Source organism: Rhinoderma darwinii, chromosome 2, assembly GCF_050947455.1.
Source record: "Rhinoderma darwinii isolate aRhiDar2 chromosome 2, aRhiDar2.hap1, whole genome shotgun sequence".
Lineage (NCBI taxonomy): Eukaryota > Metazoa > Chordata > Amphibia > Anura > Rhinodermatidae > Rhinoderma > Rhinoderma darwinii.
In genome coordinates, this window is record NC_134688.1 from 446,786,639 (window position 1) to 446,805,902 (window position 19,264).

The window sequence follows — 19,264 nt, forward strand, 5'->3', positions numbered from 1 at the left end:
TCCCTATGAATCTGCATGAACACGCTGCAATTTTGTGAAAATCCAGCTTGCAGTCTGATAATGTCAGATTCATAAAGCTCTATTTAACAGTACCCACAAGACCTACCTAACCTCCTCTTCTCATTTCTGTACATCAGGCTAGAACCCCTTATAGCTCCTTACACAACATGATTATTTTTTTTTGTGCCAACCTATTTTAAACGCATCTAGAGGTTATGGCTGCAGATAATGACCATAAAAATTCCAATCACACTAATGAAAGCAATAGACGTTTCTCAGTATGCCTCCGTTCAGGCAAACCATCACTAATAATGTATAGACTAATCCATTTATTAACATTCTCATGATTTTTCTGAGGCTTTTTAGATTCTTGATCATGCTGGGAACTGCAGCTGCTTTTCTCAACCTATGTGAGGGTCAGTTTGCTGATCTGCCTGTTTCTAACCCTAGTGTTTTCCAGAAATGCCTGTACAAACAGTAATGTAAACTAAGTGACTAGGATCACTTCACTCTCAGACAATCACCGTGCTTCTGCTTAGACTACAAGGTTTGAGAAGAATAACGAAATATACCAGGAGAAAACGCTGTTGGAATAATCTAGCAATAGACACGACACCGCTGAATAGGCGTCTATTGCTAGCAAGGGCTCCTAATGAAAAACGTGCAACTACTCTACAAGTCAGATGCTCAGATCCTCGATTACATTTGCGCATCATTCAGCATGCCCTTGCCTTGGTTCCACTACTGCTTCTTTCCAACCTTGGACATCTCCATCAGTCCTACAGGCTTTGAATGGAGCAGTACCGTGCCGCTCCATTCAAACTCCTCATTGCAGTTGTGCAGTGGAGAGAAATGGGGCCTCTGGGGTTCTAGTTACCGGTGGGGATCCTACCCTGTGGATAGGTGATAAATGTCGATCTGGGCACAGCCCCTTTAAATTAATTGCAATAGGCTGTGTTCACACGTTGCGATCATATAACGGTTAGTGCCGTCATTTTTACAAATTCTTGGCAAAAAACGCAGCTTTTTTTGCCACTGTACCGCAGCAAATACCGCGATTTGACTACAAATTTTGGACACCGAGTTGCAATAGAAGGGGTTATCAGCACTTAAAATCACTTTGGGCCATTTACACGGATATGAAGCCAGATGGTTTTGGAATTACTTGGATTGTATGCACAATGGCTGTGTATAGCCCCCCGTATCCTTACAGTTGTATTATGCGGGGGTAAGAATTTTTTTTATATGGGGGTTTTCAATAACAAGATGACTTTGGAGATATTAGCAAGTGAGCTCACGTGGTCTTAGTGAAGGTGAAACTCAATGCCCTGACTCTGGGAGTATTCGAGCCTGCTCATTTTATGTTTACCAACTGTGCGGTGGGTACGTGCCAATACAGTCATAAGCCGCATGCTTCAATTTCATGCCACGTTATCCCTGGTAGTAAACAATCTGTCTGCCTCCAGATTATTGATGTGCAGATTTTACAAAAATAGAAATTGTCCGGCAAACAACATTGTTTACTTTTTTGGTGCAGTGGATGTTGGCATTTAAAGCTTAGTTTTACCTTTTGAACGCTGTTTTATGTTTATTTAAAGGGGTTTTCTCATCAAAGATCAGCCCTTTCCAGCACCTCTCGTTGTGGCGAACTTGAGCAATTTATTTGGCCGCCACGTAAAACTACTTTTTTCCTGGCTGCTCCAGGGAAAATGTAGTAGTATATTGCAACGCTTCAAATAAATAACCAACCACCATGTAATAAGTGGATGGGATGGGTCAGGTCTGACCGAACAGGAGCCACTTATATGTAGAGGCTCTCTTCTCTGGCTTATAGAGGGAGATCCCAAGCAAGGAACCCCCCTCTGACGTCCAAGTCCCCAAATACGACATATGGCCAAGGGTTTACTTGATGGGACAGACCCTTATAAGTAATGCAGCGTATTGAAGTAAATCTAGCTTATTAATCACTGACTGCAAGCAGAGATCTTAGAAACTGTGAGGAATTCAAGCACAAAACTATATTCGAAAGCTGAGTTAGACTATGTTCACACTTGCAATGTGGGTTCCGTTTATAACCGGGACCACAAGGCAAACCCAGATTTGTCGCACAACAGATACTAGCAGCCCCCGACGTTCCGTAATGGCGCATATGTGAACACAGCCGAACTACTCATTATGCAGTGATTACGTTTTCATTCCATAACTCTGGGGAAAAAATAAAACTCCCTAACTTGTATATCCGTACTGAGTGCTAGGCACTTGCCCCATCAAGACTAGCATATTTGTCCGGTTGATCGCACGGGCAAGTTGAGTGTGCCCATACGATCAGGAACAGACAGTGGCTGTAATACAGAAACCTCTGATCTAAATGCTGATCTCTGCATTCAAAGGAGGAGACTGAGGTGGGATTCCCGCCCATTACACATTTGAGGCCCATACCTAGTATGGGCGGGCATCACCTGGTCTATTGAAGGACCCAAGGGCTGTGTGTCCATATTTCCGGTTAGGGCATATACGTCCGTACATTATAGTTTCAAAATACTCAAAATTTGACATCCACTCATGGGATGATAAAAAAAAAAAGTTATGTTGTAAAAGAAATGCACCCTTTTTTTTTTTTTGGACTAAACTTTGTCCAAAAATATAAAATAATATACACACGTTTAATATCATCACACCGTAACAACCTGTACAATAACAGTTGATCAGGGCGTGCGAGAGAAAAAACCAGCGAAATTCTTTTTTTAAAATTTTTTTTTATTGCCTAAATAAATATTAATTTAAAGACGCTAATGTATGTCTACAAAAAAATGGCAGCTGCATAAAGTACTACTCGTCCCCCAAAGAAACAAATCCTCATACAGCGATGTCCAACAATAAATAAAAAAAAGTTATGACTGCCAGAATGCAGAAGAATTATAATTTTTTTTTTTTTTTAATTGTTCTGGTTCTCATGGGGTTAAATGAAAGGTCAGTAGCCACATTGTTAGCTGAACAAGAAGTTTGGGCTCCAGTTCCAGACCGGAAAATTCTGTGCCTGTTCACTCCAGTTCGGTCAGCTGCTCACGTCTATTCTGTTCTATTGATCTAAAAAAATGTTGTTTTGGTCTGTTTACAATGAATGGCTCCACTCCACTGAAGTTAAAGTCACAAGTCCCGTGACAGATGGCGAATCATCGACACGGCTGTCCGCTGCCAGGACGCGCTACTTTACTTCTCTGATTCATAAATCTGTGTTACATAGTCTGACTTCAGATGAAGGAATCCGTTATATGGTTGGCTGTTTTGTTTGTTCATTACCATATGGACTGTAAGGCCCTGTTCACACTGAGTTTTTTGCCGCGGAAACCGCGTAAAAAAGTCTGAAATTGACTCCCATTGATTTCAATGGGAGGTGGAGGCATTTTTTTTTCTGCGAGCAGAAAACCGCTCGCGGTAAAAAGTGACATTCCCTATCTTGAGGCGTATTCCACCTCAAAAACCCCATTGAAATCAATGGGAGACGGAAATAAACGCGTTTTCTTGCCGCGATTTTTGTTGCGGTTTTTTTTTTTTACACGGTTTTCGGCAAAAAACACTCGGTTATTCAATCTTTCTGTTGAAGAAAACCATAGGTTTAGTTTGCATCTCCATTGATTTCCATGGTGACGGATCCGGTGCCAATGGTTTCCGTTTGTCTCCGTTGTGCAAGGGTTCCGTTGTTTTGACGGAATGAATAGCAAAGTAGACTACGGTATGTATTGAAATAAATGGCGATGCAAGCAGATAATTTTTTAAATGGTCATAGAATGATGATACTCATATTTCTGTAGCTTTTATTATTGGTGTTTTTTATTTTTGTTTTTTTTTTAGATTTTTGAAAGAATTTTTTCTTTTTTTCCCTTCCTTTTTTATGTTAAGGTTTAATAGTGTCTCGGGTTTTCTTTTTCTTGCTGAGTGCTATACAACGACCGGACTAGATTTATTCAATATCACCATCTGATGTAGGTTCTGTAACCTGATTAGGTGAGCTTGCACCGTCATAAACATCTTGGCATAGAAGCTTCTGGATCCTGACCAGCCTGTTTTTTGTTTTTGGCGGTGACTGCACCTTGTAAATTAGTTTATTTAAAGCATTGGCTCTGGCAAGAAGCCTCATGCTTACAGGATGGAGACTTTTGCCAAACCGTTTTCTCCAGCGCAGACGAGTCTTAGAACCCATTTAGTAGTCGAGACCAACGTCCTCTTTTTTCCTTTGACAACTGTGAAAAGCCGCTGATGACAGATGGGTCTTTAGGGATGCTCAACCTAAAATAAGTCCACAACGTTGTGACGTGATGTGTGAAGTTTCCATCGTCACGACATGCACCCCTGTAAATATTTGCACAAATTACTAGATTGTATTTGAATTTTATTTTTCTGCGATATGCAGTGCCTAGACTACAGACAATTGAGTAAAAACCTTCAGCTGTGAGCAGGACTAGGTCTTTCCTTGTTTTCACCCTACGTATGTAAACGAGAAGAGAAGTTCACTATCCGCAAGCAGAGATCTTAAAGGGGTTTTCCACCTTCTGACAACTGATGACCTATCCACCGGATAGGTCATCAGTGCATGATCCATGGGGGTCAGGCACCCAGTCCCCACACAGCCTAAAACTACTCCTGTTTAAGGCCCCATGCACACGAACGTGCTTTTGCAGCCGCAATTCCCCTGAAAATCCATAGTAGATTTGCATCCCCCTTCATTTCTATGGGCCCATGCACACGACCGTGGTTTCCAAGGTCCGTACGTGGCCCAGGAGCCCAGACCGCAGAAAGAACGGGCAAGTCTTATTACGGCCTTGTTCTGCGGTCCAGGCTCATAGAAAATAATGGACGTAGCCATGTGCACAGCCCGCGATTCGCGGGCGGCTTGCGTCTGACACTCGCGGGCCGACCCGAAAATCACGGCCGTGTGCATGAGGCCTAAAGGAACAAGACTGAACAGTACGTAGTCCCATCGCCCTTCCCCGCACCACAAATGTACAGCGCACACAGCAGTGCTTTAGTTAATTGCCCTGTACATTTAAAGCGACTCTTCCGGTGTTGCACAAAAATATAACGTTAGCTGGGGAATGCTTGATTATTGTACCTGGTGCCCCTCTTTTTACTGATTGTGCCGCCGATTCCCATACCCCTCTTCTACAATCAGATTCCCGCAGATCTTCCCAGACTACCCGTTGCACACTGTACTTCGGTAGTGCGAGATACTCTTACCTGCTTTTAGATTGGTCAACGCTACTCACGTGAGCAGCGCTGGCCAAGCGAACGTTATATTTTGATTTAAAAAAAAACTTAGGGGCATGTGGGGACCGCAATTGTTTGAGGTTGGGGCAGTGGGGCTTTAAATGCGTTTTTGGTGTAAAAAAAACCTCAAACTGCGACGTAAAATCTCAGCCTGAAAAGGTCAAGATTTAAGGATATCCCATAGAGAGAACAACTGCAAGATTTCCTGATACACTGATAATAATTACATCACCAGTGCAATATAAAAAAAAAATCCTTAAACTAAATCATTCCCATCCGAAATAAATCTGTCAAACTCGCCATATTTTACCTGTGGGAAAGTTTCCGTATACATTGGGGTGCTGTTTGGGGGCAGATATTGGGAGAAAGGAGGATCGGGCATGGTGTCTGGCACCGGCTTATTCTCCTCTCCCCATTGAAATAATGTGTGCGTGTTATATCAAGCAATTACCGGTAGATTATTTATTTTTTTTGCATGATAATTGGTTGCAATTTTATCTCTCATATGGACTATAAAGACATTTTCTTTGCAGCCTGATAGTAATACCTTACAGAAGTAACTACAGGGTCATTATTTACACGGTACAGTCAAATATTGATGCAAACAAGCAATACGTTTCTATGGAGGATCAGTTTCGTGTGCGAGAAACCGTTTTGTAGTTTATCTGTCGTCCTATGTGATTTATCGTTGCATTGTTGTTGTATGTTCTGCACTCCGCAATTATTGGAAGACTGTCACTGCTTTGTATTAATATCATTTGTATCTTTCTCTTTCAGTCTCTCTTCAATTTGTTAGAATTTCGCAGACTAGTTTTGAACTACAACCCCCCTGCCAGTGCTCAGGATGTTCCACGAAACCAAAAGGTGAGCGTGCATGTTCATTATATGTGTGGGCATACTTCCTGTAGGAGTACAGCACTTCTCGTCATGCATACTTAAACTCCCCCTGCAAGCAAAAAGAGAAAATATGAAAATGTTCCTATTTTTAAAAAGAACCTGTCCGATCTCCAAAAAAGCTACAATGCCTCCATACCTTTATTCCATCACGGAGCCCTTAGCCACGGAGCCGGTTAGGTTAACGCCCCATAGACACTGTGTGGTGGGGACTGACCCGTTGTCAATTTTATTCATATACTAGCATATTAACCTCCTAACTGAACAGGGCAGATTGTGGGGGAATGGAGGCACGTAGAGCATAAAAAAAAAAAAAGGCTAGTCATTCGAGGAAGGCAGGAATAAAGGTATGGCAGTGATTTTGGCTTGCTTTTTTTTTTTGTGGACAGGTCCTCTTTATAACGTGGTAAAAAAAAAAAGCAACCGGCGCTGCCTAGACATAACGTGTCGGTCTGTCTGTTTGTGTGTTCATTAGATTTGTGCCCAGGAGACCAATCCATGCCCTCATGTTTTCTTGGTTTACGAATAAATCGCTAGTAGCCCTATATACCCCGGCAGTTACACAATGTTTATTTCAATTTTAACTTCCTAAATGCCTAACAGCTAAACTAGTAGGAAATGGAATAATAAAATTGTGCCAGAGCCTGTTAATTAACAACATTGGCAGTTTTATTACCAGTTGGCCATAGACTATGGTCCGATCATAATTGAAAACCGCTTCATGCACGAAAGCCCAATCATTAGCACGCTGAACATCATGATGGGCTCTATAAGCTTTCTTTCTGGCCTGGGTTCGGGCAGGAGTCTTTGCGCTTCTGAGAGCCTCCTGTTTGATCTGTTGCTGAGTGAGCCCGAGATTGCTGAGGAGTTTCAGCAGCTCGAGCAGCAGTATAACGCATTTGATCAGCTTGCAGTTGGGCAAGAGGAGTCTCTGCAGCTAGTAATGCAGCTTTCCTCCTTGCCATCAGTAATCTGATTGGTTGCTATGGGTAACCGCTAACCTGTACCTTTCCATCTAGGATTATCTTGTAAAGTGCACTACCTGTTACTGCCAGATAACAACAACTTTGCTAAAAAAGCGAATGTCTGTATTCGCTTTTATAGTATTTGATTGTGATGATGGCTGATAACAGAGAACGGCAAGGTCGGGACCTTTACGAAAACCTTCCTGAACACCTGATGTACCAAATTTGGGGTCAAATAGTTCAGGCGTTTGGCTGCCTATAGAGGACGATAAACAGACATTCACTATGATGGCTGATAACCGAGAACAACGGCAAGGTTGGGACGTTTACAAAAAGCTTCCCAGACATCCTATGTGCCAAATTTGGGGTCAACTGGTTCAGGCGTTTGGATGCCTATACAGGATGACGAACAGACATTGACTTTTATAATATAGAATAGCGGAGGTCCCCGTTTTCACACTGGTCCATTTGTTTGTTGTTTGGGTGTGTGGTGTTTAACACGTAATTTCCTACTGATATGAAGCCGACATTTCTAATAAAGTCCAAGTGCAGGTTCCTTTTTGGAGGCATGACTGGTCTGAAAGGGGTTCAACTCATGGGAATGCTGAAATCCACAGGCTCGGTTCTGTTGAGAGATTTCAGCAGCTCGGGCAGCAGCCATGCTCTTTGCCACAGTAGTCTTTAGTCTAAGTACACGGTTCCTTTTTGGAGGCATGACTGGTATGAAAGGGTTTCAGTTCATGAGAAAGCTCAAATCCAGTATAGGTGCAGTTCGTTTACGGCGAGTAACACGTCGAGTAAAGAAAAAATGGCTTGGTTGTTATGGAAACCTGGTCTAAAACTGTGTGTGTGAGTGAGGCTAAGAATAAAGGACTTGCAAGCTTCTATTGGCTAATATGGGACATGTGATATGGAGGAAGGTCCTTGATGTGGAAACCAGTGGTGTCATATATCTTGTGAATATGTTGAGAACGGTAGGTTGGTGCAGATTGGTCCAGTCGTTTGACCCAATCTGTCACATATTAAGGGGGTTGTCTGTCTTGGACATATATGACCCTGTTTGTTACCCAGATTGGACAGTCTCTACTAAGCTGCTGGAGCTTTCTGAATGTCTGTGCATTACATGGATGGCCCGTTTATTTCAATGGGCGCAATGTAATGCTTAATTTAAAATGAAACCTCTGTTCTTTTATCCTGGCAATAACGGCGAACCTTGGCAGCAGGCTCTTCGCCTTGTGATTAGGTTTTGGTTGGGGTACCGTTCAAGTGAACAAAGTTTCTTGAACACCAGACTTAAATTTAAAGGGATATTATACAAATTGTACATGCCATTCCATATCGTAGGCCCATCCGGTTTCATGTTGTCTCAGGAAGTCAATAGGGAAAAGCCACAACTAGGCTGCAACTTAACAAGACCTCCAGCACATGCTGCAAAGTAAAACCATGCCGCTTGACCTGACGCAGCTGTAGTGTGTGAATATACCCGTAAAGGTAATCCGACAATTAACCTTGTGTCCACTCGGAGAACTTGCCACCGATCTAAAACCGGAGCAAAAGTGGCACTTGTGCAATGGTTTACATTAAAGCCTATGGGAATTAAACTAAAAAAGCGGAGCTAGGGCTTGCTTCATCACCCTTTTTGCTCCTAAAGGGAATATCCGAATCTTAACTCCTCTCCTCCACTCCTTGTAGTCAGTGAGGTCGTAGCTGTGGACTGACTACTGGCCAGACACGTATGATTTATCCTATGCATATGCCGGAAATGTGACCCCTATAAGGGAGTGTTCCTGATAATATTGGGGAATTGCTGTATGTGCCGTTATACAGTGATTACAAGTGTAGAGTCACCAAGAGTGAATATTACCACAAGGACCACGTTCTGTAAGATGAGGTTAAATAAAGGAAGAGTAACAAATATAAGGGACCTATTCACACCAAGGCCTTGGTTTGATGCATCATTAATCTCTATTGTGCTATTGGAATAAAGGACATTACAGAATTTGGTTTTGCATCTTGAAGATAAATTTTCTTTAAACGTAAAGACTATGTTGGCAAACCGCAAATAACAAAGAAGCCGATCAGGTGTTCACTGTAAAATTCATTTGTTCAGTATTGCAGTTCACTCCGTCTTGTGTAAAGGTCCTTGATGTTTCTTTATCCAAAGCATCTTGTATAATGGAGTCTGCGTTTTTTTTTGTTCAAGTGGAAATGAAACATTGAAGGGATTGTCTGGTTTCAGCAAATTAATGTTGTGTTTTTTTGTATAATGAAAAGTTATACAACTTTCCAATATACGTTCTGTATTCCTCACGGTTTTCATGATCTCTGCTTGCTGTGGTTCAGTAGGGACGTTCACTGTTTACTTCCAGCGAATAAAATTCTGTCCATGGTCATGTGATGGATACACAGGTGCTGGTATCGTTACAGTATGTGTATCAGAACGGTCTTGTAACGATTCCAGCACCTGTGTGTCCATTACATGACCATGGAGAAGATTTTATCCACGGGAAGTAAACCGTGAATGTTCCTACTGAATAACAAGCAGAGATCTTGAAAACCATGAGGAATTAATACAAAATATGTTCTATTGGGAAACTGTATAGCTTTTCATTATACAAAAAACACGAATTTGCTGAAACCGGAGAACCACTTTAAGAAAGGGGTTGACCACCAAAGAGGGCTCAAAGGTATATACAACACATTGAATTTTAATTGTAGCTTTTCCAAATCCCGTCCTTTGAGAGTTTGTGAATGCGAGGCCGATCTCTTTTTCCCAGAGTCCATGTGGATGGCCTCCTTTAAACTTATACATATAGCGGCGCTTCCTTGTGTCCAGCATCTGGAGGCTGCGGTTAAGACGTCCCTGAGATGGTACTACACACCAGATAGGCTTCACAAAATGTTCCCGGCTCCTCTCCTGTGTGCTGGAGGGGTTGTGGACACATTGGGACACTATTTCATGATCTATGGGAATGCCCTCAACTGACTACATATTGGAGTCAAACGTTCCGCCTCATACATACTGTTACCCACTGTCGAATTCCTCAGGCTCCTCAAATAGCATTACTCTTTCTCGATCTAGACAATTTCCCTATGAAGATTAGATGCTTGGTTTGCAAAATATTGGCAATGGCGAAATTGGTCATAACGGGACACTGGAAGGAGACCTCTCCTCCTCTCATAGTGGAACTGAAGCCTGATAAACACCACATATATATTTATGAGAAAACCATCACCTTGGGAAATGGTGATTACCACAAATTTAACTCCATATGGGATCCGTGGACCCAAAGCGCCTCCTTCACCCCATAACTTTGTATTTATAGGAACGTAAAAAACTGGTAATAGAGAACCTGCTCCTTCTCCCCAAAGATGATGAAGCCTGGTTAAATAGGGGAAGAAAAACTCTGCACGATGTTCGTTTCTTTTTCTTTTGTATTTTCTGATGTTTATGTTGCACTGATATGTATACCCTGATTGAGTTCGGGATATCGCGATGAACACAACGGCTGTTTATTTTGTTCTCTCCGGATCCCAGAACGAAATCTCATTCAATTATGCATTACCTATTGTGAATATTACTGTATGAACACTATTGTATGAATATATGTGGATGCTGTTTTCCACAAGGTAATGCGAATATACTGTCTTGTTTCTACTTTGTAGAATCAGTTTTTCGAGCGATCGGGTTGAAGACTTCTGCACTCAATACATTTCCTCCTTCCATTGTTCAATGTACAACTCTGAATGATCAAGTGACTATAGATGAAATGTCCCTGCCTGCATTGGGCATGCACCTTTTTTTCCGTAGAGTAATTTAATTAGACATTTTCAATTATTTTTGTGTTGATCTGTGGCTCAAATGCCTTGGATTTCTACCCCGGATCATGTAGGAATTTGTGTCAGAATTTCAATATACAAGTCCGACACATGGCTTCCGTAGCCTTGGGTTGAGCTCCCATTCAGATTTTGCCCGTAGCATTGTGCAAATTGGCAGCATAAAACGTCTTCTGAGGATTTAAAAATTATGCAGCGGAAAAATCCACTACGTCCGGATCCTTGTACATCAAATTTATGTGATCTAAATGTCTCCAATAGAAAAAAAAATCCTTAAATGCAGTTAACATGACCACTGCAGAGTTGGGCGGGGGATGCACAGAGACATTGTTTTTATTCCACCTGTGCAGTCCATAGGAACACACGGATTTGGAGATGTCACATGTGGATGTAAGTTGCATGACAAATGTTTGTGTAGTCGGTCGACCGCTATCTAATGTGTATTGTCGGCTATAGAATAAAGCTCTGCTATATCTGTATGGTGGGGACACAAATGGTCGTCTGCTTAGAATGTGAACAACGAATATATTTTGAGGATATTTTCCCTTTATTTAAACATTCATTTCCTCAGGCATTACCCTACAATCTTAGACAGAAGAAAGCTGATTTAAGGTGCCATTGTGCCCCCTTACCTACTGGGCCCCTGTGCAGCTGCACAGATTGTACCGATGGCATGTCCGCCGCTGCACTTGACCTTTTATCATCTAAGAGTGATGACCATTTTCTTTTATCCCATAGGAACATAGGAATTTGCCGTTCATGCGTGAGCTGAGGTATCTCTTCTCACTCCTCGTCAGTTCTAAAAGGAAATATGTGGATCCTTCCAGGGCAGTGGAGATTCTGAAGGATGCCTTCAAATCGAATGATTCCCAGCAGGTGAGCACAGAAGGCTTCAAGAATAAAATGTGGAGCGTGGGTCATCAACGTGCGTTTTGGTGAGGCCACACGTAGCGGCCGTGCTGCGGTCTAACCTCGCGCCGGCATGCCATTGGTGTGTTTTCTCAATGCTTCTATGTCCACACGGACATCAGTGTTACTTCCAAAACCATGGGATCATAAACAAGCATTTCAAATCCGTGCCGATTTGCAAAAAAGACACAAGCCGGCACTGGTTTCAGCCACTACGTGGGGCCTTATCGTTACTCTTTTGACCCGCTGTTTTGTGGTATTGGCCTTCATTATCTCGTTGGCCATGTTCAGCTCTGGAGTGTTTGTTGGGTTTCATAGGAAATGACGTACTGTATGTGGCTCTTCTGCTGGGGTGCTGGCTGATATATATTACATCTTGTCTACCCCTCCCCTATGTAATAAATATACCCACTCGGTGAGCATGTCATTGGTGAAGTCGGAGAAGGCGACGGTCTTATATGTACGGCCAGCCTTATTTTCAGCATCATTTATCTATTTCTTCTTTTCTATAGCAAGATGTAAGTGAATTCACACACAAACTGTTGGATTGGCTGGAAGACGCTTTCCATATAAAAGCAGAAGAGGAAAGGTGAGGTTACTGGCATTCAGATTTTGGAATCTGGCTCTAGCCAAATTTTGTTTCTTACCGCATAAACAAAATATTACATTTAAATAAACGAGATTTTAAAAAGACCCAGACTCGCTATATGAGGCTCAGAGGTGCATAGTTCGAGGACATGCTGCATTTATTCCCAAAATGCAACATCGACAATAAATGCGTTTGTGGCCCCTCCTTCTTTTTTTTTTTTTTTTTTTTACCTCCATGACTCAAGTGGTGAAAAAAAAACATGCCAGTAAAGCACAATGCAATGAACCAATAAAAATAGTACACATAGGTTTATAGTTCTCTCCTAATTTTGTTTTGCCTTTGAAAGTTTGGTTCCCTTGCTAAATCGTTAGCAAGCGTCCTAATGTGTCAGATACATGTGAGAAGTTCTTAGTGGTAAAGTATGACATTGGACAACTACTAATTTCCAGAATACAGAAAAGCGCTAAAATCCCTTGAGCACCGCTCATACGTCTGTTACTGAAAAGGTTCAATTTAGATAGATCCTTTAGTGGTATTGGCTTAGACTGAGTCACCTAAATCTCGGAGCAGTGCCAAAGGGGTAAAGCGTTTTATGAAGTCATTTCTGGAAAACCGTGGTCCAGTCTGACCTGTATCTATGACACATCAGAAGGTCATTTTAGACTAAGATTAGTAGGTCGGGCTCCTGTGGACACTCCCAGCGTTCACGAGCAAAGTTTACAAAAATGGGCTCCGCATCGTCTCACCTGCAGCCCTGTTCCATGAATAACACAATATACCCTCTGCAGAGTTTTGGGAATATTTTGCATGGGTTTTTGAGGTTCCAGTGTTTGGCTGGAGATTGGCCCCAGCCTGGAATACCTTTATAATTTAGAATGATTTTGTTTTTGCAGAAACTTTACAACAGTTCCATGCGTCCAAAAGGTTACTGCTCGCTTTACTGCATGCTTATTCCAGCAAGCCCAAAAATACATCTCACAGAATAAATGTTCATTGATGCGTCCGGCTTCTAGATGTGAACGACCTACAGCCCTCTATCTTTAACTATCAATGTTTTGACTTGTACGTTCCTCTGCTGTGTGGTTAGTGTGGATTATTCGGAGCGAGCTATCACTTTTGTTCCTGTAATTTGGCTTTTTTGCTATGTAGTCATTCAGTCAAGATCCCCAGTGCTGACCTTGGGCTGCGAACATTTTCTGACAATTGAAGAGCTAAGTGACATGCACATTACACTCGAGGCTGGAGGGGAAATGAAGCGGCCATGACATGTCAAGCCTTCATCTGCTCTTCACAGAGAAGGTTATTCAAGAACTTTAGGAGTCGTATTTGTCGTGTACAGAATGATTAAGTCTAGCGTCTTGTTCCTAAATCTCTACGATGGTTTTTATGGTCCCCAAGCTTTTTATTTTTAGATGTTCACAAAACCGTAGGGCTGTCAGCCGCAAACTTCTCTCTCTTACTAGTAATTTATATTCATGTGAAGATGCCCGGCGCGTTAACTTGAAACCAAGGACTAGTGTGTGAGGTCTTGGCATAATTCCTGAGCATACGTAAATATTCCTGCATTGTCCAAGTGCCCGATTTTTATTTATTTTATGGTGATTATTGCGTCAATGTCATTACTATGTATACAGCCCTGCACATGAGGGCACCTAGTCTCTCTTTTCTTCACGTTTTTGAAGGTCCTCAGACACGTAGAACTTGGTAGGCATCAAATTGTGCAGAGTCCTGGCACATGTGACAAGAATGGTATTCCTTTTATTTTCTAGTTTTTTTTTTGATGCACTTAAATTTGGATTGAGTCCTTACTCGGTTTAGTACAGACATTAGTTAATATGGAAGATACTAGTTTTGAGTTGTACAGAGCCATAATACAGCATGGGGCCCCATACGGCACCTTGGTTTTCCTCCGATTTCATAAAAATTGTGCAGTGTTCCACCAGGTGCCACAATACGGATACATCCTTTACTTTTTGGGTAGAATACCTCTGTAACGTGGTGCCATATAGAGCCAACTTATGAACGCACACGATTTCGTAGTCCAGAACTGTAGGGACTCTGTGTGCTGCCTTGTTTATATGCCATAAATGTCTGATAGATGCAGATCCCAGCACTGGGACCGGCACCTATTTTCAGAACGGGGTCACCCCACTGTCCTGCCAGTTGATGTATGCCATAAATGCCTAAGGTGGGAATAACCCTTTAATCTAGATTTTATGGGCAGCTTTTGACTGAGAATTGAGGGGCATCCTTTTTTTTAATAAAGCGTACAATTCCAAGCTGAATTTTAAGAGTATCCCATTATAATATGAAGTAATATAAATTTATAAATAAAACGGGACAATTCATTTATATACTTTTTTTGTTTGTTTGCTGTCTCAGAGATGGAGAAAAGCCAAAGAACCCAATGGTGGAGCTGTTTTACGGCCGTTTCCTGGCAGTGGGCGTGCATGAAGGTTGGTATTTTCGATGTATATTACGTCAGATTGTGCATCTTCTATATTATATCTATACTATATATTTTTTATGTATATTTGTTTTATTAATAGTTTTTATGTATTTATGTAGCCCTCATTCATTAGTGGGGAAGCCTTTTTTGTACAATGAGGGCTAACTAAAAAAAATAATTATTTTAATATAGTCTACACAGAACAACTTTACAATTATACGTGTGCTCTGATCCTGAGTTACATGTCTTGTATCTCATTCACATCCACACAAACATCGTGGCGTTCCTTCTGGCTCAGTCTCCATACTAATGGGATGTGTATCTGTTACACTAGGCACTGCACAGCAATCTGTTTTTGGAAAACAAATAACTCCAGTACACCGTTGTCTGCTGACTGTTTTTAATACTGCACCAGCAGAATTGTGAGTTCAGCTCTGGACTGGAATACAGGCTGTAAATCAGGATCTACATTTTTTTTTTTAAAAAAAATTTAAAATCTGGATTATAGGTATAATGCATATAGTAGAATTAAATCTAATATACATGGTTTGTAAAGTGAACCTACGCTTTAAAACAGTCAACATTATGAAAATTATTTATTTCGAAATGAACATAAATTGTCAGTAAAAGGATACAGGTGAATCCAGAGGTGTACATAGAAATCAAAGGTCTCCATAGCAAAAATGTCACCCATCCATCACTTCGCCCTCCTGGCAGCCCACTTCATAAGTAGCGGGCTGCCAGGAGGGCAGCTGCTTCGATTTTCGCCGCAGTTTTTTGAAAATCGAAGCAAAGTAACAACAAAACTATGTGTGAGTAAGCCCTTATTCAATTATATCTGCGTGACCACTAGGCAGATACAGTTGAATAATTGGGGACACAGTGGGCAGGATTACCTTGGCATCTGGGTTCGATAGCAGCCTGGTGTGCCTCCTTTGGAGGTCTGCCACCGAGTGAGCCTACATCCTTATCCCCAATAAACTATGTATTATGAGATAATGGAGAAGTCAAACTCCCCATTGTAACGGATCTGTCATGTTCATTGTTGATTCTGTAAAAGCAGAAAATTGCTGAAACTGCAGGTGTTCGGATATGTATTGGTTTTCAGTGTGTTGTGTCTTTTCTAATGTCTGATTGTTTCTCGCCAAGGAAAGAAATTTGAAAACACTGAGATGTTTGGGCAGTACCCTCTCCAGGTGAATGGCTTTAAAGACTTACACGAGTGCCTGGAGGCGGCGATGATCGAGGGAGAGATCGAGTCGTTACATTCAGAGAACTCCAGCAAGTCTGGTCAGGAGGTAAGGGCGCACAATAAGTCATTATTGTTATATTGTTTCCTGCAAACATTTTTTTCTTATGGATGCATGTATGTGGAATATATGAATTTTATACAGTAGTTTTAAATACCATATTTGGAAATGATGCATTATTAGAAGGGGTCCCACATGCGGGGATCTCTTATATTAGTGAGAGTGGCTACAAAGAGCATCTGTCGCTCTGGATGGCCTAGCCTGCCAGCGTGTTACACGGCTTGTTCATGGGTTTCAATGGACGTTGTGTAATGCTTCAATTCTCCTATGGTGGCGCTGCAGGAAAATCAAACACTTGCTGTGAGGCTCCCCAACAGATTACAGCTGATCACTGTAGTTTTCAGCAGCAGGACACCCTGTGATGAACAAATCATTGGGGAGGGGCCCTTCTAGCAAAATCTAAAATACGCAGTACCGGCAATGATGTACCAAAGCTTAACCCCTTCCCGCTCCTGGACGTACTATTACGTCATGGCAGCTGTATCGTTCGCGCTCCATGACGGAATAGTACGTCTCGGGAGTAACGGCCGTTTCGGCCGTCCTCCCGACACATACAGGAGCTGTGACAGCTGCTGTCTTGTTCAGCAGCTGTCACAGCTCCTACAGCGGGGACCGATCGCTGTGTCCCCGCTGATTAACCCCTTAAAAGCCGCGTTCTATAGAGATTGCGGCTTTTTAGGGGTTAAGCTGCCATCGCCGGCCTGCTACGCGACAGCGGCCGGCGATGGTGACTATGGCAACCGGACACCAAACAATGGCGTCCGGCTATGCCATAGACAGAAGCCTAGTGGGTCCTGACAACGTCAGGACCCACTATGCTTGCTGTCAGTGAGTAGCTGACAGTTCTAATACACTGCACTACGCATGTAGTGCAGTGTATTAGAATTGCGATCAGGGCCTCCTGCCCTCAAGTCCCCTAGTGGGACAAAGTAATAAAGTTAAAAAAAAGTTAAAAGATGTGTAAAAATAAGAAAATAAAAGTTTTAAAAGTAAAAATCCCCCTTTTTCCCTTATCAGTCATTTATTATTAATAAAAATATATAAACAAACAAATAAACTATACATAATTGGTATCGCCGCGTCCGTAACGGCCTGAACTACAAAATTATTTTGTTATTTATCCCGCACGGTGAACGGCGTAAAGGAAAATAATAATAAACCGAACCACAATCACAATTGTTTGGTCACTTCACCTCCCAAAAAATGGAATAAAAAGAGATCAAAAAGTCGCATGTACCGAAAAATGGTCCTGATCGAAACTACAGTTCGTTACGCAAAAAATAAGTCCTCGCACGGCTTTATTGATTGAAAAATAAAAACGTTCTGGCTCTTAGAATAAGGTAACACAAAAAGTGAATGATTGTTTACAAAACGTATTTTATTGTGCAAACGCCATAAGACATAAAAAAAACCTATAAACATCTGGTATCGCCATAATCGTATCGCCCCGCAGAATAAAGTGAATATGTCATTTATAGCGCACGGTGAACACTGTAATAAAAAAAGAATAAAAAAACAATAGTAGAATTGCTGTTTTTTAGTCACCACGCCACCTAAAAATGGAATAAAAACTGATCAAAAAGCCGCATGCACCCCAAGAAAACTACAATGGATTCCTCAAGGGGTCTAGTTTCCAAATTGGGGTCACTTTTGGGGGGTTCCCAATGTTTTGGCACCACAAGACCTCTTCAAACCGGACATGGTGCCTAATAAAAAAGAGGCCTCATAATCCACTAGGTGCTCCTTTGCTTCGGAGGCCGGTGCTTCAGTCCATTACCGCCCGAGGGCCACATGTGGGATATTTCTCTAAACTGCAGAATCCGGGCAATACGTATTAAGTTGCGTTTCTCTGATAAATCCTTTTGTGTTATAAAAAAAATGGTATAAAGAGGATTTTCTGACAAAAAAAAAATGTAAATTTCACCTCTACTTTGCTCTAAATTCCTGTGAAACACCTAAAGGGTTCATAAACTTTCTAAATGCTGTTGGGAATACTTTGAGGGGTCTAGTTTCTAAAATGGCGTATTTGATAGGGGTTTCTAATATATGGGCCCCTCAAAGCAACTTCAGAACTGAACTGTAACCTAAAAAAATAAATAAATGAGGCAATACTTCGCTTCTTACATTATACTGATAATGAGCCGTGCCCACCCCGAGATGACCCCAGTTTTGACAGTTTGTATAAACGGAGACCCCTATTAGACCGTTTCAGTGCCCGGTTTTCCCAAGCATTCACCCCCGAGAAGTGTATTTCTATTGATGAGTCCCTGGTACATTTTAAAGGGAGGGTTCAATTCCGTGAGTACCTGCCGGGTAAGAGGGCAAGGTATGGCGCGAAGATGTATAAGCTGTGCGAGAGTGCATCAGGGTATACCTACAGGTTTAGGATATATGAAGGAAAGGCCACCCCCAAACCAGACTGCATCCTGGACTACAATAGGTACATGGGAGGGATGGACTTGTCAGATCAAATCCTGAAGCCCTACAGCGCCATGCGGTGTGGTATAAGAAGCTGGCCGGGCACATCATACAGATGGCTTTGTACAATGCGTACGTGCTACGTCGATGTGCAGGCCAGACGGGAACTTTCCTGGAATTTCAAGAGGGGATTATCAAGAACCTAATCTTTAGGGACCAAGAAGGGGGGGCACCTAGTACTTCTGGAAGCGGGGCCACACGCATCGTACCAGGGAAACATTTTCCAGGAGAAGTTCCCCAAACTGGAAAGAAGGGAAAAAGTCAAAAGAGGTGCAAAGTCTGCTATAAGGGATGACACAATATATCAACACGTGTCCCGTGTAACCAGAGCTCTGTATGAAAGTCTGTTTTAAAATTTATCATACATCCCTTGGTTTATAATTTACCCCAATTTTACTTACCCCGATGTACTCCGCACAGCTTATCCCCCCTCGTCTTTCCCCTCTGAGCCCTGCTGTGTTCCCAGGCAGCTGATAACAGCCACATGTAGGGTATTGCCATACCCGGGAGAACCCACATTACAGTTTATGGGGTGTAGGTCTCTGGTCAAAATGCTCACTACACCTCT

At 42.1% G+C, this 19,264-nt stretch overlaps 1 protein-coding gene across 3 annotated transcripts in view; it reads left to right on the forward strand.

The window, feature by feature from the left end:
* Positions 1-19,264, forward strand: part of USP25 (ubiquitin specific peptidase 25) — a 111,962-nt gene that overhangs the window by 43,111 nt on the left and 49,587 nt on the right. For all 3 annotated transcript variants that reach the window (XM_075854500.1, XM_075854501.1, XM_075854502.1), the window contains exons 6-10: positions 6,043-6,129; positions 11,700-11,837; positions 12,383-12,459; positions 14,842-14,915; positions 16,058-16,206. In XM_075854500.1, coding sequence (XP_075710615.1) covers positions 6,043-6,129; positions 11,700-11,837; positions 12,383-12,459; positions 14,842-14,915; positions 16,058-16,206 — 525 coding nt within the window. The remainder of the gene's footprint in view (positions 1-6,042; positions 6,130-11,699; positions 11,838-12,382; positions 12,460-14,841; positions 14,916-16,057; positions 16,207-19,264) is intronic.